Below are 24246 nucleotides of genomic sequence, written 5' to 3' on the forward strand. Positions count from 1 at the left end.
GAAGCATAGTATGGCAAACTGTGGGGATTTTTCCCCCAGTAGGTGAAGTCTGTCCATCCATGTGTTCTATGATTCTACTTTTCAAAAAAATTATAGCTTTCTAATTTGCTCCCTATGAAAAAAATCCTAAAGTTCACAGTTTGACTTCTAAGAGGACATCGAGGTTAGTTTAAAGGAGCAGCATCAAGGGCTAATGGGTTAAATGCATTGAAAACCCCATCTCTGTCCTTGGAACCCCTAGGAAACAGGTGAAAGATGTCATTAGAGGTCATTAACCACAGCCCCTCCCTCCTCTCCCTCTTTCACCCTGTGGACTCCAGGCACGCCAGGTAATGGAAAGAGAGTTCAACAACCTGTTGGCCTTGGGCACAGACCGGAAGCTGGATGATGTGAGTACCTGGCTCTGAATTGGGGGCCTTGAGGATTTGGTCACTTGTTGGTTCATTGGAGTTCATGAGCTCTGCATTCCTTGGGCTAATGATTGGTGGGGTGGCCTAAGGGAGGAGAGCCATAGAGGATGGGGATGATGTCAGGGAGCTGGGGAGGCAGGGACAGTCCTAGCAATCGGCCTGAAGAAGTCTCTGTGAAACTCCTTGCTTATACCTCTAGCATCCTCCAACTCTGTGGCCCAAACCTCCTAACCTCACCTAACCTCACAGGATCAGAGGTTTTCCCCAAAGGCCCTCTCTTTAGGATCATACCTTTTTCTTTATCTCTTAGACCCCCTCTCTTCAGTGCTGTCAGCACAGCATATCTCCAGCCTGCTCATTAAGTTTCCAACCTACCCAATAGTGTGGTTGTTTGGAGGTAGACGTTATTCTGAGGTCATTAAATGACAGGTTTGCTCACATGTTCCTCAGTGCAGTTTGACACAGCTAAACATGTGGTTCAGGCTTCTATTGTCCAAGCTTCCTCTCTAGTTTTACTCTCACTCTCCTGGTCACTGAAGAAACAGTCCCTTCCAACTGGGTTTTGTCAGGCCTTCCCCTTGAGTTTAGGCTGGACTATGTCTGGGAAGACTCCGAAGTTCTGGCCATGATACTCCTGTTAGAGGTGCCTACTAAAATATACATGTTTCCTGAAGCCACAGCCCCCTCCTCAGCCCCTCCCTCCTCCTTTCTTACTTTCCTATCATCAGCCTTGCCTGCACTCCTGTCATGTCTGCCTTAGCTGCATTGGTTCCACATGCAAAGAGCCTAGACTGTTTATTTTTAGCTTTTCCATCTTCAATCTGATCTGTTTCCGATCCCCATTTTCTGTGCAGCTTTCCTTTGTTTGCACCCCTACCCCACCAATGCCTCTGTTTAGACTACTGGGCCTCCTTGTGGGACACCATTAATGTTACCTACTTATCAATTAGTCTCTTCTTAGTTGGGTTTAACAGGGCTAAAACCCACCTTTGGGGAATGACTACTCTGCCTTGGTAGATAAGACACATTCAGAAACACACAGAATTTGTGGAGGGGTGTTTTCTTCACAGAAGTACCTTGAAATTTGGAGTGTGTTATTTACACGTACACACACATATTACATATGTATGAGTGTGTGTGTGTATTCTAGTCAAGGAGATAAACTGCCAGACCCCACCAGATATCCCCACTCTGAGATCTGAATTTTCCCAAAGCCCCTGCAAGGTGGACCCTCTTATTTATTTCCCACACACTACGATCTAAAATTTCTTTGATACAGCTTTCCCATATATCTTTGAATGGTGCTTTCTAATTTAGAAAACTGTTTACTCCTTCAATTCTTACAAAAATATTCTTTGAATGCCTACTCTGGGCCAGGCATTGGGCAAGGCATGGTGGTGCAGTGATTATAGACATCTTATTTTATGCTAACAATCATCATGTGAGACAGGTTATTATCCCATCTTACAGATGAGGGATTGAAGCTCAAAGAGGTAACTTACTTGCTCTCACAGGTAACTTACCTGCAGTCACAGGCTGACATGTGGCAGAGCAAGATTGGAGCAAAAGTGTATCTGATTCCTCTGTTCTTTTTTCCTACACCCTGTTGCCTCCTAAAAGTGGGGATAGCTGACCTATCAGGCTTCAGACATTGGGGTGGAGTTATTGAGTAGGTGATATCATCTTGGCAATGTAGTGGGCTTTCTGGGATGCAGCAGGGTGTGGGGCTGGAAAGAACTGATTCTTTAAAAGGAAGCTTAAAGTAGAAGGCCAGGTCCTAGGAGTAAGGTGAGATTTGGGGCTGGAGGACTAGCAGAAGGGAGGTTGGAGATCCAAGAGACTGCCTCCTGTCCAGCCATCTAGCACATCGACAGCAACCTTGAGCTGTCTCTTGCAACTGTTTCTGTTGAAAATTCTGGTTCTCAGTTTCCTCTCTCAAGCTTCAAGGCCCTGGTGGGCTAGATCCACTTCTCCTATGCATGGATAGCAGGACTCAAGGGAAAGGAAATGGGAACAGAAAGAACATCTGACTATTAGGGAGCAGGGGAGAAAAACAGAAACAAGTCCTTAGGGTTGGCTGAAGGTAGAAATGGAGAGAGTGTGTGTAGAAGGGTCTGTAGACTAGGTTACAGATAGGATCATGGGGAAGACAGAAATGAGGAAAGTTCCTGATAAACTCAGAGATGGGATGCCTGCATAGGGAGCCAGCTGCCATTTAACACATACTTATGGACTGCCTACGGTGTTCCCAGGCACTACTCAGGGGCTTGGGATATACTGGTTAGACAAAAAAGATCATAATCTCTGTCCCATGAAGCATAGAATTTGAAAGGGGGGTGGGGGGAAGTGGGGGGAAGAGAGGGAGAGAAAGAAATTGATGAAATAATCCCATCAGTACATTTAAAAACGCTGTGATGAATGCTATGACAGATACATGGTGCTAAGAACTGATGGGGGCATTTGAGCTACTCAGGGCACACACAACAAACCCTAATGGGGCTTATAGGGGTTGTTGAGGTGAGCACTGGTGGGTTGGTGTCCCTCATTCCTGCTGGTAGCACTCTACCTGCACCAGTTCTGAGAATATAGGGGTTGAGGGGATTGGGCATGGCTGCCAAGCAGGGTGGATGTGGGCTCTGGAGGGTGGGGTGGGAGGCTTGTGCGGAGGGACATCCTGTAGGGTTATGGCTCTGGGTGCCCTTTGGCAGAGACAGTTATTTTGGAGACTTGACTGGCCTCGGTGAGAGGGCAAATAGCAGGGGAGCTGTCCACCACCTCCTTTGGAGGAGGCTGCCTCTGATGGGCCATCTGCCTGACCCATCGCTGTCAGTGTTCTCCCCCGATCCCCGTTAGGGATAGGCAGCCTGAGAAATAGGTAAGGCAGATGATGTCATTCCGATTTTACATTTACAGATAAGGAAGCTGAAGCTCAGAGAAGTCACTTGCTCAGGGTCACATAGCTAGTATTGATAAAATGGAATCCAGGTCTCCTGACTCCTGACCCAGCGCTCTTCCAGCGCACCGGGGCTGCAGCCAGACGGAGGCCTCAGGAGGGCAGAGAGGTGTGAATGCAGGCTGGCTGGTGACTACTTCCCATGGATGAGGCTGAGAGGCGGAATACTTTGAAGGTCAATGGGCATCCCAAGCCCAGTTTGAGATGTTCAGGGAGGGTAGGGAAATCGAGTTCAACTGAAGGATGCAAGATCCGAACAGAGGGGACCCCACTCCGCCTAGAGACAGGGAACTTCAGAGTCGCAAGGGTTCCCCGGAGTCATCCACCTCGCCCCATTCACTTTACACAAGGAAAAGCTGAGGGCCAGAAAGGGGATGTGACCTTGCTCCTTTCTGTCCGAAGGGAAAGGTACCCCTAGAACCAGCCATTGACTGTCCACCCCCAGGCAGGGAGTGAGGATGGCAGTTCCAACCTAGCCCCGGGCCTTTGCGTGTTCCCACGGTGCAGGGGGAGGACAAGGTGTTCCGCCGCGCGCCCTCCTGGAGGAAACGCTTCCGGCCGCGGGACCACCACGGCGGCGGCGCGGTGCTCGGCGCCTCGGCCGAAACGCTGCCGGCGGGCTTCCGCGTGTCCACGCTGGGGCCCTTGCAGCCCCCACCGGCCCCGCCAAAGAAGATCATGCCCGAAGGTGAGTGGCAAGCCGGCTGGGCATGGCCGCGGCGGCGGAGGGGGCGGCCCCTGGCGCTCAGGCGGGGCCGAGGCGGGCGCGGAGCTGCCACGCAGGCGCTGCACTAACGGCTGCTGCGGGCGGGCGCGGCCGGGCAGGCCCCGCGGGCGAGCTGTGCGCGCACTAACCCGCCGCTCTGTGTTCTCCCGCGGCTGCCGACTCCTCCCAGCCGGGACGGCGGGGGCGCAGAGACTGGAGACCTCCGCGGTTCGGACCTACTCCTGCTGACCCCGCCTCCCGCCTCGGGTCTGACGGGGCTGTGCCCGTGGCTCGGGGTAAGTGGGCCAGGCCCAGGGCGCGGGCGCTGTCCTGCACGGCCCCCGCCCGCACCGGGCCTCCCCGCGCCTGCCCCTGGCCGCCGGCCGGCTCTCGGCTCCACCCTGCTCGTTCCCACTGCCCGGCTTGCCCTTCCTGCTTTCTTTGGCCTTGGGCGCTTCGAGCTTGCAAGCACGCGTAGATACCTTGCAGCCTGTCTCCCAGGGACTCAATCCCAACTCACTGCGCAATGCCTTTCTCTCTCTCTCTCTCTCTCCCTCCCTTAGCTCACTCCCACTATCTCTACGGACACATGCTCTCCGCTTTCCGGGACTAGCAACAGCCCCCAAGGCCAGCTTCCTCATGCTTGGTTTCACAGGCTTGGATAGCCCTCACCCATCCTGCTCGGTCCCCTTACTCCCACGGCTCCTAAGCTCATATCTCACAATATACTCGTCTGCCCTCTCGGCATCCCACTACCCCAAGTCCAACGTGTGTCCCTTGTAAGACTCTCTGGGACGTGGCTGGGTTTCCTGGTGTTATGAGGCAACCAGGTTGTCCATGCTTGTGGGTCTGCGGAAGGGAGAGGAAGGCAGCCCGAGATGGATGGACTCCACCTTCCCTCTTCTGCATCTAGCTGGTCTGGACTGCAAACTCCACCAGAGACCAGGACACAGCATCAAGGGCTGGGGGTGGTCTTTCCAAGAAAAGGGCACCTCAAGACTGCCTTGCTTGGGTTATTTGGCCTTCAGCTTTCTGTCCACCTCTTGGTTGTAGTAGATGGTCTACATCTGCTCTTGGCACCCCCACTGTCATCCTTTCCCCAACTCATCTGCACAGCTGCAGCTCCTGCCTCATCTCCAGGACCTCCTTGGGGGCTGGGAAGGGCTATAGGAGACCCCATTCTTCCTCAGGATGATGGGCCTGGGAAGAGGGGAGGCTAAGGTCGAGATTCTAGGCCCTGGTTTAAATTGAATCCCAAACACCAAGCCTAAGGATGGGGAAACTCAACTCTCCTACAGGCAGGTCAGCTAGAGGGAGACCCAGTGGCCTATGGTAGCCTTAAGCCCAAATGGCAGTGGGAATGCCTCCTGCCCCAACTGTTGGGTAGAGCTGCTGCTGGGCTGGAGGGAAGGAGGAATTGTGTGGATCTTGGGTCTGGGGCAGAACAGAGCTAACCATGCACTGCCACCTATATTCCCAATATCCCTTCCCTTTCTGTCCTCCTTTGCCTCACTTCTTTGATAATCCCAGCCCCATAAGAATATACCTAATAGGTGGATTGAGTATATACATTGACCTTAAAATCTGGTTTGGGAAAAAGGTAATCTGAGGTTTCCTTCCCCTGATCCCCTAGGAAGAAAATAAAGCTTCCCCTTTTGTGAATCATGTCCTAGGTCCAAGTAATCCAGTGTTGGTGAAGACTGCCATTCTCCTGCTTGTCCCCAAACTACCACCCCCTGTTCAGGGCTCTTTTGGTGTGCAGGGACTGCCTTCTCCAGAAATTCCTGAGACCTGTCCAGTTTCAGTTGCTTTCCCCGGCAGCATGGTGGCATCCAGGGCTGAGGGATATAGGTCCTGATATAGGAAGGTCATTTCCAAGAAATCCCTCTTCTTCACCCAAATACTCATTCTGCCAAGGTGCCTGGAAGTGTTTGGGACCCAAGTTCAGGGTGAGCTGATGGAACCCAAGGCTTCATCCAAGTGAGAGGAGAGGAAAAGTGCATGGGGCATGTTTCCTGGAGAGGAGCCAGTGTAGTGCCATCCTGCAGGTGGCTGAGCAGCTGGTTTGCAAGCTGATAACTTTGGTTCTGGGTGAGGGCTAGGCTAGCAGGTGGGATGATGGGTCCAGAGCACCCTATCCAGAAAGAGTGATGGAGCCTGGGGCAGTACCAGGCTTACAGCCTTCTGCTGCTTCTCAGTAGAGGAGAGGTCCACCAGTGGTGGGATTGGGTGGGCTCCCATGAGTGTGGGCAAGGCATCCACCTATCCTTGCTCTCCCTCATTGTTCCCTGCCCTTCCTGTCTTGTCAGGCCACTGGGAGTGGAGCTGGAGGAGTTCTTGAGCAGAAAACAAGTTGGATAGAGGGAAAGAGCCCCTGTCCCTGGGTGATGGATGTTAAGATTATGGAGAAACCCTAGATTCCTAAGATTGGTGAAGTTGGAGACCACAAGGCCATCTGACTCCTTCAGAGAATTCCAATAGGCTAGCTAAGTGGGAAACTCAGCCCCAGGCTCTCCTCTACAACTCAGCCCTATCTTAATTAGTTATGTCATAAGGCAGCAGGCTGGGAGGACCCAGATCTGTTTGGGGTGTTTTGGGATGTATTGTAGGGAGGTGATGCATACAGTGATGGAAGGCTCTTGTCTTGGTGTATCTCTTGCTTCACAGTCAATATACTTTTTATTTGGAGAGTCACCAGTGACCCATACCCACCTCACCAGCCTCCTGTATCTTGTCAGCTCCCTTCTCAGTACTGTACTGGCTCAATGCATCAGGAATGGGTGTATGGGTGTGTGTGAGCGTGAGTATGGGTTTGTACATACCAATAAATAACCTGGTTTTGAGACAACATACAAATGGCTTTGGTCTTGTTTTTGGTTTTTGTTTTTTTTTTAACTTTGAGCTTCCCTGATACATCTAGCTTATTCCACAGTCCTAAGGGCTACTTGGCAGTAAATATCAGAGGTTTTTAAACTTGTAGTCAGTAAGCTTCTGTTTACTTACATAACCGTGGGATAGGTTAATGTTTGAGTTACTTGTGCCAAGGGGGTATAGGAAAAGGAGTGAGGAGTCCTGTCTGTTGGGGTTGATTTATTTCCTTTTCTTCCTCTGTGCACACCTGCTTCACTATCCTCATAGCCTTTCATACTGGTGCCAGAGTTAGTGATCCTAAACACCCATTAGTCATATCACTCTGCTGTTCACTTTTGTAGCAGCTCCCCACCGCTGAGGTCCAGCTCCCCGGTGCAGAACAAGAGGCCATCGTGATGTTCCAGGGCCCTCTCCTCCTCCCGCCAGTCTCGAATCCATGTCAGAAATGTTGTGTTTACCCAGCCCCATCACCAGAAAGTAGCACGAATACTTCTTTCCTTGCCTTTGCAGCTGTGAACCTTCCAGACCCACTTCAGGCATCACCTGGGAGGCATTGCCTGCCTCCTCTCAGCAGAATTAGATAACCAGCAACCCTTTGCACTGCTGGCACTCTGTGTGCACTCTGATGCTGCCTAGTCATTGTCCTGTCTTTGTCTGTTTCCCACTGGGCTCTGGAGAAGCTCCTTTAGGTCAATCTCATTGATCTCTGTGTCCCTAGATGTATATACTTGAGTATCTCAGAGGGGTTTTATAAGGATTATTATTAAAGCTAAAAGTTGTTGAGAACTGTTGTATGCCAGACACTGTCCTAAGGATGCTAAATGTATTAGCTCATTAAATCCTCACAGCCCTGTGGTGTATCACCACCATTTTGCAGAACAGGAAATTGTAAAGCTGAGACCATGCAGCTGGTAAGATATAGGTGTGCAGAAGTTTATTAAAACTTCTGGCCCAGTGCCAGGAGTGCTTAACAGATGTTATTTGCTTCTCTTTTAAGTGAGTTCAAGCCCCTGCCCTGAAGCTAAGCCTCCCCTAGTTCCATTTTTCAAACTCTTACATCTGTACCACTCATGTGGTACTTGGCTCCTGTGATCTTCATGGAGCTTTGTTCCTTCTGTTCACTTGAATGATGAACTCCCTGAGGGCAGCATAATACCTTGTATCCTCTCCAAGGCTAACTGTTCCACTGATAATACAGGATGGCAGAGTCCATGGGCACAGATGGCAGGATGGGAGTAAGACAAGGCAACCTGTGACTCAGGGAGGCCAAACAGGCAAGGGAAGGTGCTGGCCTAGTGCCTACAAGCCTCTGGGAGGTCCCCTCCCACTCTCTAAATGATCAAAGGTAGAGTTGACCAGCCTTGGTGACCAGCTGGCTACAGGAGTGAGATCTGAAGGAATCCAGGAAAACTACAATTTCCCAGCATTGCCATCTACTGGGGTGGGGGATATAGATGGAACAGGCTTATGTGGAAATGTGAGCTTGATATTGAACATGCTGTGTTTGAGATGAGACCCCGACATCCTGTTGTTGCCAGCATTTGTGAAAAAGAAAGAAGACTCTAGGTTTCTTCCCTAGAACACTTCCCTTTGCCTCCCTTAGGAATGTTCCCAGCAGAGTGAAAGGCAGAGCATCTGGATCTGGTGGGTCCCTGTGGCTGAGGGGTGAGGCACAGTCAGAATCGTGGTGGGGTTTAGGGTTCCCATCTGGGCCTACATGGTGCCTCCTTGGCCAAGACCCTAGCCCAACTCACAGCCTTCAGTTCTTCCTGAGCTTTAGCTCACTTCCTAGTGTCTCTACCCTAGCTTGGAGCCCAGAAACCAGGAACTGAGACAAGTCCAGGGATGTGACATGTTGGGTCTTATCCATGAAACATGCCTGAGCTGAGGGGGCTCCTCTTCTCTCACCATTCATGGTTCCTGCTTTACTTCCCTTTCCAGTTGGTCCAGTCACCTACTACACCTGCAGTACTTAAAAAGGGTTTTCACTCTGCCAAGCAGGCTACTTTGAGAAGTTAGATACCTAAGGGTGTTTATTGGAATGGAGCAAACAGTACTTTAAGTATTCTGCAGTTCACACTAATTATCTAAACACTCCAAGAAGTTCCTCTCTACACACTGACAATTGGTATATCAATTTCAAATAATTATCTTTTCATTCTAGCAGATTCCCTAAAGTCCATTATTAGGCAACATTTGATTAGCTTTGATTTATTACATGTGCTTCCACTGGAGACCAAATTTAAGCTAATTTCCCTAAAGAACTGTCACTCATTACTCATTAATTGGAGTCTTATCTGTAATTCAATTGTGAAGGTTAAGCACTTGTTAATTTAAGAAAGTCCCTGTGCTATGATGACAAACGTTTATTCTGTGAAAATAATGAGTGAGGCTGGGCCCCAGTTTGGCAAAGTTTGCCATTAACACATGAAATGCCAGCAGGTTGTTTCTTCCTGGTGGGAGGCTTAAGGACTTAAAGACTGTGAAAAAGAAATAAGTAGACAATGACTACACCTGACCATGGTCAGGAATGATCGACCCTAATAGACATAGCTGAGAACTTTTCACTCGTAACAGATTGAGTATGAACCTCAGATTCCAACTGACGTGATACCTGAAGAGGAATAAACTTAAAAAATATATCCAGGGCTTCCTAGGTGGCGCAGTAGGTAAGAACCCGCCTGCCAATGCAGGGGTCATGGGTTTGATCCCTGCTCTAGGAAGATCCCACATGCTGCGGAGCAACTAAGCCCGTGAGCCACAACTATTGAGCCCATGTGCTGCAACTACTGAAGCCCAAGTGCCTAGAGCCCGTGCTCTGTAACAAGAGAAGCCACGGCAATGAGCCTGTGCACCACAACAGAGTAGCCCCCACTTGCTGCAACTAGAGAAAGCCCACGTGCAGCAACGAAGACCCAACACAGCCAATAAATAAATAAATGAATAAATTTATTTTAAAAACTATTCAAAAAAATATATCCAGCAACCCGACAGCCTGTCAGTTCCTTAATAAAGAGGAATGCCTTTCTCTTGGCCAGGCCAAGCCCCCGGTGAGAAGGAGGGCAACTGAAGGCAGCGGGATTGTATCTACCCTAGGAGCTTGGAGAGAAATGAACCCGAGGGGAGAAGATCCCCCTTGAATGGGTAGTTCAGCATTTTTGGTGGATAATAAGGGAGTGAGTGTAGATTCGAGAGCCCAGGTATGGCACCCACACATGTTGCCCTCCTCATCTCCGAGGGCAGTGAGGCAGGGAGAGCTAAGAGTTGTGGCTGTGACCTAGATATTCCTCTCCAGCCCTTCCAAGGAGGTAAGACTGTGTCAACTGAAGAAAAATGCACAACTTAAAAGTTGCGAGATATGTTCTACTCGGGGAACTTACTGAGGACTATAACCCAAGAGACAGCCTCTCAGCTCTAAGGAACTGTTCTGAAGAGGTAAGGGAGGAGCCAGGATATATAGAACTTTTTGCTGAAAAAAAAATGTAGTCAAACATCAAAGATTACTGCTAATGACAAAAACCAGGCATATCAAATTAATGATTTTTAGTGCTTTTCTATGTATGGGAAGATGCTAGAGTCCAGGCTCACTGAAATTATTCCTTAGATATGCATGTTAACAATCTAGAGCTAATATTCGAAGCACATAATACTTCCTGTTTTTTCTCCATCCTGGATTCCCATCAGGGTGCACCTTGCCACTACAGTGGCTGATGGTTTGACAGCAGACAACATTTGTCGTTTACTGGAATGGCAAGCAACATTCCCTGTCCACAGCTATAAACACAATGACATAAACCCAAGAAGAAAATCCCACAAACGGGGACAAGATTAGGCCAGTTTGTGATTCCCAATTGGCCCAGCCCTGACAGGTGGTTTGGGATGAGCAGGCCCTGGGGGGGACCTTTCCTTCCACACCCTTACCTGAGTCCTGTGAGCCTACTCTGAGGCGTCCTTCTCCTTTTTCTTAGGAGGAGTTTCTGGAGAAAGCTTTACAGCAGTGTGTTGACTCCTTTCTCCAGGAGCAAGGCAGGAGACAGGTGTGGTAGAGACAGCCCAACTGAGCCCAGAGCAAGTGCAGAATGGGCATCAGAGCTTGGTTGATAAAACTGGTTTAAGTCTGTCATAAAGGACCCTGAAGAATTGAATGGAGGCTGGAATATACCACACTCTGAATCCCCTGACTTCTGTAATGATTCTGAAACATAATTTGCAATAAATCTGACACACACAGCGTGAAGCAGTTGGAATTAATAAAATTTTTAGTCCATTCAAATTCTAGCTCCTGATGCCATCTCGGTTAATACTACATTATCTCTATCCAAATTCTTTCTTCTCAATTCTCCACTCACCTTCTCCCTCTTAGGAAGTCAGTCTTTGGAAAATAGCATCCTATACAAAGAGAGCCCCAGCTTCTTTTCCTTTGACTGTTCTTTATAAGCCCCTTCCCCCACCCGCAGCAGAATTGCCTTCATCCTCTGAGCTGTAGACAGGGATCAGTATCTCCTGCAGCCTGGAAGAATGGAAGGGTGTGGTGAGGGAACATGCTAAGTTGGCCTGGAAGAAAGTGATAGTGTCTGACCCTAATCACCCTGATTTTTTTTTTTTAGCTCTTTATTGGATAATTGTTTTACACTGTGGTGCCAGTTTCTGCTGTACAACAATGTGAATCAGCTCTGTGTGTGTATATATATATATATATATATATATATATATATATATATATCCCCTCCCTCCTGAGAGTCCCTCCCACCCTCCCTATCCCACCCCTCTAAGTCATCACCAATCATCAAATTGATCACCCTGATTTAAGCACCTCCCACTTCCTTATAGGACTCCTGCTAATGTTGCACCAGAGGAGAGGCAGGGATTAGCGAGGGGAAACCCACAAATTCCAGCTCTACACCCCTGTCTGCTGGCTGTGGTCTGAGTGCTAGGCATGTGAGCATGCTCAGGTAATTGGAAGGGAAGGGACCTATCGGAGTATAAGATGCAGTGCAGTGAACTGTGAACAGAGTCTATGAATTAGACTGCAACAGAATGCTCCACAGAATTTCCTGCGTGTCCCACAAGGATTTCTGTAGAATCTTGTCTTCGCGCAGCCAGTGGACCAGACCTGGCTAACTTTGTAAATGGCAAACAGTGCCTAGTGATCACCAGCAACATAGCGCTTCTGATGCTTTTGGAGCCCCATCTTCTCCACAAGCCCTGGCCCTGCCACACGTACGGACCACGGCGGTGGAAGAGGCTATAGCATCAGTCATCTCCTCCATCTATAATATCACAGACACTCTTCTAGCACCCAGTCTTTATTCATTTTTTTAAAAAAATCCAAATAAGTTAGCAAAAAAAAATATACAAAACAATGGCAAAACCACACGATGCTTAGTTAACAAAATAAATCACCCCAGGAGTCCCTGCCCCCCACCCCCCACCTGTCCCTGGCAATTTCAGCACAGAGACCTTGGTCAGATGGCAGCTTTACAAACAACACACAAAACAAAACAAAACATAAAACCACTGGAAGGTTCCCAGTATTCACTGCAAAAGCTTGGCCCCCCAGTGACTTGGGAACAGAGGATTGTTCCTCTCCCTTCTCTCGATTCAGGGCAGGCCCAGCCCAGCCACTGGCACAGGAAGAGACAAGAACAGGAGATGTGCGTGGTTTATCCAGGTCAGGACACTGTCTTTGTCCCTCAAACTGTTATCTTTTCAGGGGGTGGAATTGGAGGCTACATTATGATCAAAGGGAAGCTCCTGAGTTGCCCCCTGAGCCAGAGGGCTTACACAAGGGGACACTCTGGTCCCCTGCTTTATCTCCCTGGAAACAGAACTGCTCTCTGCTCCAAAGAGTCAGCTAAATTAGAGCGTCCATTCCCTCTGTGGGTGGTGGGTTAACCTTATATGGATGAGGAGGGGGATAGTCTGGCATTTGGCAGCCCCAAGGCTGGCTTCCTGGCATCAGGACAGCCTGGCTTAGGAGAGCCCTGCTGCAGAAGTGGTGGCATCTGCGGCCAGTTTGGGGGGCTCTCATGGACGCCCATCCTGGCAGACAATCTCAGTTGGGCATGGTTTCATCTGGGAAGGCTACAGCGACATCTTCCACTGTGATGCTGTCCACGATGGAGGTGAGGGAGTGCAGATTGTGGGCATCCGTAGGGTCGGCTGTGAGCAGATGATCTGAAAGGAGAAGGTAGGAAGATATTATCTTTGTGATGAAAGGGCCTTAAGACCCAAGACAGGGGCTGAGCCCTTGTCAGGGCTCTTGTCAGGGAAGTGGCACAGGTTTTCCAGGACAGGTGGGTGAGAAAAGCTCAGTGTCCTACTCCCCAGCCCATGCCTTTCCTAATGCTGTGTGTGTGTGTGTGTGTGTGTGCATGCGTGCGGGCGCATGCGCGCGCGCCTGTGTGAACACCAGTGTGTCCTCTCTGAAATCCCCAGGTGGGGTTAGAATTTGGAAGCAATTATTTTGAAGTGGTGCCGGAATGGTGTATCCTGGAACTGCCGTTTGCTGGCCCAGTTTTGCAGCACTGACTCAGCAATTCCCAGGGACCCTTGGGGCAGGGACATTGTCCTCTCCGTGGGGAAGGTCAGCCGCCAGGCACCTACTGGGGAGTTGCAGGAGACCTAGACAACTCCTTAGCTGGTCAAGGTTTCAGGGAGACACAGGGCCTTCTAAGCCCACCATTTGGGGTCCTGAGTTCAAAATGTCCCTAGAGAGGCCAGGAGCAGAGGACTGGAGCCGGGAGTAAGGTAAGAGGGGAGAACTGGGCCTAGAGACAGACCGTGGGATTTGAATCAAAGTAACCAGAGTCCTGGTCTCACTTACCCCCTGGGTTAGGGCCAAACTCCAGTGCGCTGCCCCACTCTGGACTGCACGAGGCGCTATGGGAGCTGCATTCACTGGGCACCTGTAAGACAGGGCGAAGGCCCAAGGTCAGGGCATCGCCATTCTTGGTGGTGTCTCTTTGTCCGGTCCCAGTGGGCAGACGTACCTGTGGTAGGGTTGGAGGCTGGACCACAAGCTGCAGCCCTCCAGCCTGGCCCACCGCCTTTTCCAGAATCCTCAAAATCAGCTCCTTTCATGCCTTTGTCTGGCCACAGAACCCCTGCTTCACGGCCTTTCCTAGCATCCATCCTGGGTGGCAATTCTGTCCTCATAGGACACCCAGCCTAAGGGGGTCTGTGGTTTTCCTGACCCTGGGATAAGGATGAAGGAGGCAGAATGTCTGACCCAACCAGGGCCATTTTTGTGCAGGCCGATTGGGGTTCCATGGGAGAGGCTGAGTGGGTTTTCCCTCTGCTCAGCCATACCAGGATGGGGTCTGGTGAGGAGCAAAGCAGTCTTCTCAGGTACACTTGGCCTTGCCTTTTAGGCCCTGTCTCCAGGCACTGGGATGAATCTTCCCCCTCATCCAGCTGACTCTGAACTTGCTCCTGAATCCCTCCTTCACCCCCCCTCCACATGCTTCTCCTCCCCACTGCCTTTATCTTGTCTGAAAAGGACACAGGGACACAGGGGGTCAGCTGGGCAGCCCAGTTCTAACAAAGGAAGGCATCCTGCAGCCTCCTAAGACCCTGCCTGGCTTCTGCTCCAGGCATCCGACTGAGCCCCACCACGGGGTCCTCCGAGGCTGTCCAGGTGCGTCCTGTGCCCCGGCGCCCGCCCCGGCGCAGGTGCGTGGGATGGCCACTTACCGCCGGCTGGGGTCCGCCCCCGCCTCTGTAGCGGAGGTCGCGCTCCTCCTGGTTGAGTGAGCTGAGCAGGGCCTGCAGGCGCTCGATGTACTGGATGGCGCTGCGTAGGATCTCCACCTTGGGCAGCCGCTGGTTGGGGTTGAGCAAGGTGCTCCTCTTCAGGGCCTCAAAGGCCTCATTTACCTTCTTGAGCCTGCGCTTCTCCCGCAGGGTGGCTGCCCGCCGCCGGTCCACAGACACCGACTTCCTCTTGCACACCTTACACGCCCATGGCAGGCACTGGCCCGGGCAGTGCTCGGGGGTCCCCAGGCCCTTGTCTTCGAGGGGCACTCGGGCCTCGGGGCTCAGGCTGAGCTCCGTCCGCTCATAGCCCGGTGGCTCAAAGCCCTGGAGGTGAACGGGCAGGTAGTTTTCCCCGTCATAAAAGTGGGGTTCCTGGTAGAAGTAGGGGGATGTCTCATACAGCTCCATGGGGTCAGAAAAGACTTGCTCCTGCCACCAGCCCCCAAGCTCCTGCAGCCCCTCACGCCAACTGCTGGGTGCCATTTAAACCCTCCCCGCTGGCACGGAACCAGAGATAAATATAGCCAACGCCACAGAAACCTGAGCCCCCCTCTAAGCTGTTGCTGCACATCAAGACGTTTACAGTGGATTAGATGTGATTCCCCTTCCCTCTCCCCCTGCACACCCCCCACTCCCCCCGCCCCAAGCCAGCCTACCCCCAGCCGGCTCCTGTGCACGGGTAGGGAGGCCAGGGTGTCATCTGACTCGTTTTCATTTCTCGGCAGCCCCCGTGGGGGCTGGGGAGGGGGGGAAGGACACACATTCTCCTCTCATCTGCTCCTTTCAATTACGCCTAGCTGGGCGGCCTGCCTGCTGCTAGTCCCAAAGAAGCGGGGTGGGGGTGGAGGCAGGAACAAGGGAGGGGTAGGTTTAGGCTGCAAGGGGCCTTAAGAAGTCAGTTTATTCCTCCCGCTGCTTCCTCACAGCACCTTACCCAGACTATATCAGTCGCATGAAGCTCTTCGAAAGAGTCCCCTCCCAGAGGGGGAGAGTGCTTCAAACGTGGGGCATGTATTGATTCTCAGTGTCCAGGGTAAGAAGGAGCGGCAGATGGATTCAACGTCTGGGTTTTCAAAGCAGCTTTGACATCATACGTCGCTTAGGTCTCATGTGATTGGGGATACACTGAGGCAAAAGGAATTTTTTGGTGTTGTTTTTCCTTTTTGGTATGGGTCCGTGGACATTTTCTCTTTAATACAGCTGGCCAGGGGCAGAGCAGAGATTAGAACTTAGAGTCTACACATCACCACCTTCCCCACAGTGGCAAGGTCAAGATCTATTAAGCCCTCTGTCTCCTCCTTTCTCACTCTGAATCATTTATCTGTCCTCCTATGTCACCTCTTCAACTTTGTTTCCTGCCCCATTTAGACACCAGGATTTTCCTGGCTCCTTACCGTGGGTGGGGTAGAAAGGAGAGAAAGCAGAGACCTTCAAACTCAGTTTAAATATGCCCTCTCCTTGACCACTTGGCTTGGTTGTTCTGGTCTTCCCTTCTGAGCCATCAGCTTTATACATATCATGCCGATCTCAAATATCAGGTGGAGGAGGGACTGCTTAATCTTCGGGCTTCTCAGTCCATGGACACCTCTCAGCGGAGGCTTTGGGGTCTGAGAGGACAATAATCCCTATACAATTGGCAGGCCTCAGAGATCAGCAGTGAACGAGGCTCAGTCTTGGGACTGAAGGATTACAGGGATGCCCAAGGCAGGGTCTCTACCCTTGAGGACCTTACCATCTAGTAGACCCTTCTGGTCACCTAGTTCTACCCAACTCCTGATGCCCGAATCCCCTTCCCAGGTGGCCATGGTCCAACATCTGCTATCCTCACGGGCAGCCCATTCCACCGATGTGCAGGGAGGCCTTCTGGGTTTTGAACTGCAATCTGTTCCCTCTATCTTCTATCCTTTGGTTCCAGTTTTTTTTTTTTTTTTTTCTCTAGGGCACTCTGGACTAAGTCTGATCCCTCCTGTGAGAGATGAGGCTGATGTTATAAGTTACAACCAGTGGCAAGGATAATAAGAGGAGGAGGAAGTGTGGTGAGGACTCAGGGAAGATTTCACAGGGGAGGTGAGATCTGAATAGAGCTTGAAAAACCTAGCTTTCCTTCCTCTCATCGTTTGTGGTGAGGAGCCTGGAAAATACTCTTGTCCTTTTGGGGTAAGGAGCAGAGATGAGGAGGGGACAAAACTAGACAATTAAAAAAAAAAAAACAAAACCCAAGCATGTTTAGGGGGAGCAGCAAGGTCTTAATTTTGTGTTTGGCCTTACCAGTGTGGTAAAAAGTGGCAGCATGGGGGCTGTGGGTTGTAAACCTTGCTTTGACCCTGACCGGATAGGCTGAAGAAGCAGCTCTATTTCTAACACACATTCCACCAAGAAAAGAAAAAATAAAAGAAAACCCTTGCCTCAGTTTACATTCTAATCCTCTGAGCACTGAGAAAAAGAGTGATGTCAAAGTTATTATAGAAACCTAGAAATTGCACTATTTTGTCCTTTGGGGGTCCAGTCTGCCTCACCCCTAAACAATGCCCACATCCTCTAAAAATGGAAGCAGGAGAACTAGGCTTGTTCTGTGATTATTTCTAGGATCTTACTATCTAGTTGGTGAGTGTGGACACTGTGTGAATGTTAAATTACAATGCAAGAGAGAGCTATTTTAATTCAGCAGTAGACATGGGGGCCATGACCATTGCAAATGAGTGAGTTCATCAACTGAGTGTTTAAGTGTATAGAAAAGCAAAACCACCGAAGGCTGGAGTTTCTGTGGAAGGGGAGGAGGAGAGCCCTGGGCTGGGTCTTGGAGAAAAGGTAAGATCTGGATTAGAAGAGGAGAGAAGGGCGAGGGGAGCACTGGGCAGATGGGTTTGTATAGAGCTCAGGGTTCAGGTAGGTGGGTGATTAGACAAGCCTGCAAAGATGAGAGGAGGCCCACCTGGGCAGCATGGAGGGACTTGAAAGCTGAGGCAAGGAGACTGCAGAGAAGACCATGACAGTGACCCAGGAGTGAAGTGAAGAGCTGAACAAGCCACTCAGAGGTAAGAGGATGGATTCAACTGGGAGATGTATAGCTGGTAAAGGGATGATATATGTGTATGATAGGAGAATGGTTTTTGTATTGATGAAAGGGCACCTGGCACATGGGAACACCCCCAAAATATGAGTCCCCTTCCTTGCTTTGTCCCTTCCTCCACTCCTGGCCTCTCCCTCAGGCTATTTCCCTGATTGTCTTCATTGCCTCCAGGGGACCAGAATGGCAGGAATAGGGGAGGGAAAACCTGCCCCCACTCCACGTGTGTATATATTTATTCATTCGCTTTTTCATTCAAGGAACAGGTATTGTACACCTTGTGCTGGATGTGAGGGTCATTGATGTGAATAAGATATGGTTTTTCTGCCAGCTAGGTACTCACAGTTGAATAAAGACGTTGATTATACAAAGTAGGTGATAACGAGAGTAGGCTAGAAAAAGTGTTAATATAGTCCAGAGAAGGAATGTATTCATTTACTCCTTTCTCTGATCAACTCAATTTCCTGAGATCCCACTCTCTATCATTCCCCGGGCATGCCTAAACATAGGCAAGAGCAGTAATAAGATCAGTCCCTGCCCTCAGTTTGGGTGTGAGTTCGGCCTTATGTCTGTGTGATGTTTGCTTCTGACCAAATGTGAGGGCTGGACTGGGAGGTTAGGGTGATCTTGTATGTCTGGGTTTCAATAAATCCCTGTCTGTGGATGTGTTTGTGTAGGTCTAAGCAAGTGGCTTGGGGGGTATGTCAAGTCCCAGCTGTGAGGCACAGACCCTTCCAGGACTGAGAAGATAGGGCAACCCTGGTGTCTTTGACCTCGGAACCCTAATGTACGCATTGGCCCTTTTCTCACCTTGTTCCTCTCTCAGAGCTGAGCTGTGGAAAAGCTGCCCCTAGAGCTCCCCCTGCATATTCCTCCACCCTATGCAAACTGCCCTCTGATGGATGGGAACACATTGGTGCCAAGCACAGAACAGCCTTTGTGCTCTGCCACCAGTGGTGATCCATCAGCTCTAACCTGACAGGCAGGGCGTCAGGCCTTAATCCCCACCCCTGCTGGCTTGGGCAGTCAGGGGTCCCTGCTCTGACTGTAGCCTCCTCCTCCTGCAGTCCTGCTCCCTCCAGAGGAAGCCCTTATCCCTAGCTGAGGCTCCAGGGCCAGGCTGTTTGTGCCCCCACCCTGGCTGTCTCAACTTGATTCTTTCTATTTGCATGCTGGGCTGATCTCATTTGCATGGTAGTGGTTGGATTTCAAAATGCTCAGAGATCCCCTTCACCTGCTCCTGACTCTATCCTTCCACATCTGCTGCACACCCAGTCCCAGCTCTCCAACTCCCAGCATCTTCCAGTCCCTACTGGCCTCGCCAGGGGCTGACCTGGGCTGCTAGTTTGCTTGACTCACATCAAAGCAACTTTCCCATCCCAGAGTCTCACTTGTTTAGGTATAGAGGATTAAGGAGAGGGTTCTGGAAGGGTGGGAGCCTAAGGCTTCTCCAAACAGGCCCCACATTTTGTTTGCCTAGTCTAGTTCTCTGGTATTATGGATGAGGACCAGGTGGGAGTTGGGTGGCAGAAATGCATGTGCATTTCAATAGGACCTAGATACAAGAACATGTCATGCAAATCAGCACTATTTGTGGGGCTTTGTAGCAGGGTGAGAACAGATCACAGAATCATAGAATGTCAGAGCTGTAAGGTAGTCTAAGGATCAGCTAGTGCACCTTCTTCCTTCTACACACTGGGTGCACAGAGCACTAACATCAGAAGTGTGAAGAGTGTTGGCTCTTGGACTGCCTGAGTTTAGGCCTCGGGTCTGAATGAAGGTGCCTTCTCTCCCTCTCTGAGGCTGACAGGTGAAGAAGGGTACTGCAAGTGACTACATGCTTTCCAGGTAAGCCTGAGGCCACAGGTGGGTGGCGGTGAGGAAATTGGAGGTGCTCTAGATTTCAAATGGAGCATTCAGAGAGACATCAGGAGAGGTAGTGATGGAGAAATGAAGACACAAGAGAAGGGTGGGAGACAATAGGCTGGGGGACCAGGGGGCATCCTGAGGGCTTGAGACAGGAGGAGAGATTTGGGGGCAGATGGGAGCCAGGGTGGAGAGATGAGGGCGAGGGGAGGGCTCCAGGCCTCTGGAGGCCACACATTGTTTCCATTGAGAACTGAGCATCGAATAACCACTGGGAAATCCGTCCCTCCCTGGAATCTGGAGCTCAGAGCCAGGCTCATTCATCAAGAATCTCTGGCCTTGGGGTGGGGAAGTGCAGGTCTGGAGGTGGAAGGGGATGGGTCCTCAGGGAGCTAGGGTCATGGACAGGTGATTGGTAGACGCACAGTGCAGGGCTAGTTTTTTTAAGTAACCAGACCAGGGCTTAGCAGAGCATGCGGCAGTGTGAACCTGAGAGCCTTTGGAAATATAGGTGAGGACTTCCTATGAGTAGTCCATGCTCCTGTGAGGGCTAGAACTTCAGCTCTCGGTTGAGATAAATACTGTGAGAAAGTTCAGGGAAAGAGAACGAAGGAACCCTGGATAAGGAGTCAGGGCATATTACTGTCATTTCTCCTCTCTGGTTCTCAGCTCCCCTGTTTGTAAATAAAGATGCTGGATTGAATGATTCAAATGGCCCTTTGAGAGGTGACATTTTTTTTTTTTTCTGACTCAGCATGTGGGGCTGGAGGAAGTGCTCCTGGGGTCGGGGTAGGAGGACTGTTTTGAGTGTTGTTTGAATCAGACCCAGCTCTAAAGACGAACTCATAGGATCAGAGAGGGCAGGTTTCCTCGGGTATTTTGTCCCTTCCCATCTCCACTTATGCTCCCATCCTCAATCTCACTGAAAGGCAACCAAAATGTTCTCTGGACCCATTTCAGCCTACCTAGAGCTGCCTGGCATGTATTTGTCATACGTATCGCTGAACACCACCCCCCCACCTGTCCCCCTTCCCTTCCAGCCTATCAGTTATGCGCTCCCTGTGGGCTCAGAGCCCTAACATGCCACCCCACCCCCCTCTACTCCCTGAACAGCTTCTATTTCTGCCTCTTTGACAAGTCGTGACATATTTGGGAGCAGCTGCTGACTGGGTGGAGGTGCCTTTGCTTTTCTCCCAGCTCTGTCTTCTCCTCCCCAATACCTCTCCCAATGGCCACCTCTTCCTAGAATGTGCTATAAGACTCTCCCTACATTCCTCTCTCTGGAACCCAAGCATCCAGCTTTTTCTAGGTTCCTGCAGGGGGCCAAGGCTCTAGACTGATATGGAGGGAGCCCTGTAGGATAGGAAGTCGGGTGTAGATGGTAGGATCTCTTCTGCCATGTCCCAGGCTGTATGGTTTGAGGCAAATCTCTTCCCCCTCTGGGATTCATTTTTCTATCTTTAAATGGGAATGATGAGTAATGTCTTCCCTGTCAACCATAACAGGTTTTGCCACCTATTAACTGTAGGTGACTAATGCTACCACCCAGTAGTTCCTCTCTCTTATCCTTCCAAATTTAATTAGTCAAAAGCCCCTCAATCTCTGTTTCCTTCTGCATCTTAACAATTCCTAGCTTCACGTAAAGCCAGGAATTGTTTGAATTTCCACTAGTCACAGCAAGAGCCTCACAAAAGAGTCATTCCTTAGTAGTAAAATAAAGTAAAATGTACTCTAGATCTGCTTTTTAAAAGTTTAAAAACAAGCCTCAAGCAAAGAGTCAAACTAATTTAACTTCCTGCCAGAAAAAAGTCCAACACTCTTAAAGGAATATGATAAAATTCAACACTGAGTTATGTAAAATTCACAATGTCAGTTATTCAATCAAAAGTTAGTAGGCAGCAAAGAAGCAGGGGGAAAAATGTGACATAATCAGGAGAGAAACTAGTCAATTAAATAGACCCGGAAATGGTAGAGATGATAGAATTAGCAGACAGGGACATTAAAAGAGCTATATAAATATGCTCCATATGCTTAAGGATTTAAAGAAAAACATGAGCATAATGAAGAGAGAAATAGAAGATATAAAAAGAAATCAAAATTTCACTGGATAGGATTATGTATTAGTCTGCTTTGGCTTCCATAACAAAATACCACAGGCTAGATGGCTTAAACAACAGAATTTTATTTTCTCACAGTTCTGGAGGCTAGAAGTCTGAAATCGTGATACAGCATAGTTGGGTTCTGGTGAGAGTTCCCTTCCTGACTTGCTGCCTTCATGCTGTGTGCTCATGTGGCCTTTCCTGGATGCACACAGAGATCAAGTCCTCTGGTGTTTCTTCTTATAAGGGTACTAATCCCATCAGACCAGGCCCCCACCCTCATGACCTAATTAACTCCCCAAAGACCCATCTTAAAATATCAATACAATTACATTGATTACATTGAGGGATTAGGGCTTCAATATATGAATGGTGGGGGGATACAAACATTCAGTTCATAACAGATTGATAACAGATTAGACATTGCAGGGAAAGAGTTCATTGAATCTGAATACAAAGCAATAGGAAAAGTCGAAAATGAAACACGTAGAAAAAAATATTTAAAAAAGAGCTTCACTGACATGTGAGACAATATCAAGCAGACTAACATACATGCTAAATGAAGTCCCAGAAAGGGACAAAAAAATATTAGAAGAGATAATGGCTAAAATATTTGCAATCTGATGGAAACTGTGAACTCACAAATCTGTCACTTAATGAACCCCAGAAAGGGTAAACAGAAAAAAAAAAAAAAAAAAACCACACCAAGGAACATCATAATAAAATTTCTGAAAATCAATGATAAAGAAAAAATTTTTAAAGCAGCCAGAGAAAAAGAGGCACGTTATATATAGAGGAACAAAGATTTTTAAAAGCTGCTGATTTATCATCAGGTACTATGAGGTAGAGAAGAGAGCAGAACAACATCTTTAAAGTGCTAAAAGAAAAGAAAATCTATCAAATAAAAATTCTATATCCAACAAAAAATATCTTTTAAGAATGAAGGTGAAATAAAGACTTCTTTTTTTCAAACAAAGATAAGCTGGCAGAATTTATCACCAGGAGATATTCACTATAATAAATGTTAAAGGAAGTTCTTTAGATAGAAGGAAAATGATACAAAATTGAAACTTGGATCTGCATAAAGGAATGAAGAGCATCAGAAGTGGTAAACATGTGGGTAAATATGAAAAGAATTTTCCCACTCATTAAAATTTTTCTTTAAAAGATAGTTGTCTATTTAGAGCAAAAATAATAACAATGTATTGTAGGGTTTATAACATAAAAATAAAATGTATAACAACAATAGCACAGAGAATGGGAGGTGGGAAAACAAGTATACTATTGCTGTAGGGTTCTTATATGTGAAGTGGTATAATATTATCTGAAAGTAGATTGTGATAAGTTAAAGAAGAATATTGTCAAAACTACAGCAAGTACTAAAAAATAAAACATAGAGCTATAGCTAATAAGTCAATATTGGAGATAAATTGGAATATTAAAAAATACTCAGTCTAGAAGAAGACAGGAAAAGAGGCAAAAAGGAACAAAGAGTGATCGGATAAATTGAAAACCGTTAGCAAGATGGTAGATTTACACCCAACCATATCTATAACTGCATAAAATATAAATAGGCTAGATTCAAAAGACAAGATCCCAATATAGGCTGTCTAGAAGAAACTAACTTGATACAAATACACAAATGGGTTTAGAGTAAAATGATAGAAAAATATATACTATGAGAACACTAATCATAAAAAACTTGGAGTGGCTATATTAATATCAGAAAAAGTAGATTTCAGAACAAAAAATATTACTTGGGATAAAGAGATACATTATATAATGATAAAGGGCTCAATTTATCAATAAAACATATTAATCTTAAATGTATATGTACCTAATAACAGACTTTCAAATAAATAAAGCAAAAATTAATGCATAAAGCAAAATACATATAGACAAAACTGAAGGGAGAAAGAGACAAATCCAAAATTTTAGCTAGAGATTTCAAAAATCCTCTCAGTAATTCATAGAACAAGTAGATACAATCAACATGGAAATAGAAGACTTAAACAACTTAATCAATTTTGCTGATTGACATTTGCAGGATATTCCACCCAAACAATAGCTGCAAATGGTTGAGATATGCTGGGCCACAAAACAAGTCTTAATAACTTTAAAAATATTGATAATAAAGAGCATGTGCTCTGACCACAAAGGGATTAAATTAGAAATCAGTAACAGAAATTTCTAGCAAATACCCAAATAGTTGGAAATTAACCTTTAAATAACTCATGGGTCATTACTTATTGAGCCCTTTCTTCCAGACCCTATGCTAAGTGTTACAAGGGCGAGTCAAAAATTATCCGCACTCCACTTATATTAAAACTTCTGTTGGCCGCACTATCTCATCAGTGCTTTCCATTCAAGGCTACTGTTTCCCCAGTCACCTCTGTGCAGGTGTGAATGTGTTACATCACTTCATTTGTAACTGCAGTGTGAGCAAAAATGTATGCCCTACTTGTGATTTGCATGAAAGAAGAGCAGCATGCAGTGAGTTGTTTTTTGTGGTCTGA

General features: G+C 48.3%; 2 protein-coding genes across 10 annotated transcripts in view; one reads left to right on the forward strand and one right to left on the reverse strand.

Moving 5' to 3' along the window:
* PPFIA4 (PTPRF interacting protein alpha 4) overlaps positions 1–24246 on the forward strand; it is a 123804-nt gene that overhangs the window by 42442 nt on the left and 57116 nt on the right. For 3 of the 9 annotated variants that reach the window (XM_057728356.1, XM_057728362.1, XM_057728364.1), the window contains 3 exons: positions 321–389; positions 3871–4051; positions 4260–4748. In XM_057728356.1, the coding sequence (XP_057584339.1) occupies positions 321–389; positions 3871–4051; positions 4260–4318 (309 nt within the window). In that variant the 3' untranslated portion in view covers positions 4319–4748. Of the gene's footprint in view, positions 1–320; positions 390–3870; positions 4052–4259; positions 4820–10908; positions 11406–16637; positions 18306–24246 lie in introns of those variants that run through there. The other 6 variants (XM_057728358.1, XM_057728361.1, XM_057728357.1 and 3 more) reach the window with 5 other exon arrangements.
* MYOG (myogenin) lies at positions 12231–15139 on the reverse strand. The gene is made up of 3 exons (XM_057728376.1): positions 14636–15139; positions 13767–13848; positions 12231–13117 (listed from the first exon to the last, which is right to left on the reverse strand). Exons 1-3 carry the CDS (start codon positions 15104–15106, stop codon positions 12996–12998), a joined length of 675 nt encoding a protein of 224 aa, XP_057584359.1. The 5' UTR covers positions 15107–15139; the 3' UTR covers positions 12231–12995.

Source organism: Hippopotamus amphibius, chromosome 3, assembly GCF_030028045.1.
Source record: "Hippopotamus amphibius kiboko isolate mHipAmp2 chromosome 3, mHipAmp2.hap2, whole genome shotgun sequence".
Lineage (NCBI taxonomy): Eukaryota > Metazoa > Chordata > Mammalia > Artiodactyla > Hippopotamidae > Hippopotamus > Hippopotamus amphibius.

Bases quoted from the DNA above. Each gene is read 5' to 3' on its own strand.
- MYOG (XM_057728376.1), bottom strand. From the start codon at position 15,106: ATGGAGCTGTATGAGACATCCCCCTACTTCTACCAGGAACCCCACTTT. The intron at 13,849-14,635 runs GTAAGTGGCCAT...CCTGTCTTACAG, and splicing joins GGGGCGGACCCCAGCCGGCG to GTGCCCAGTGAATGCAGCTC. The intron at 13,118-13,766 runs GTAAGTGAGACC...TTCTCCTTTCAG, and splicing joins GTTTGGCCCTAACCCAGGGG to ATCATCTGCTCACAGCCGAC.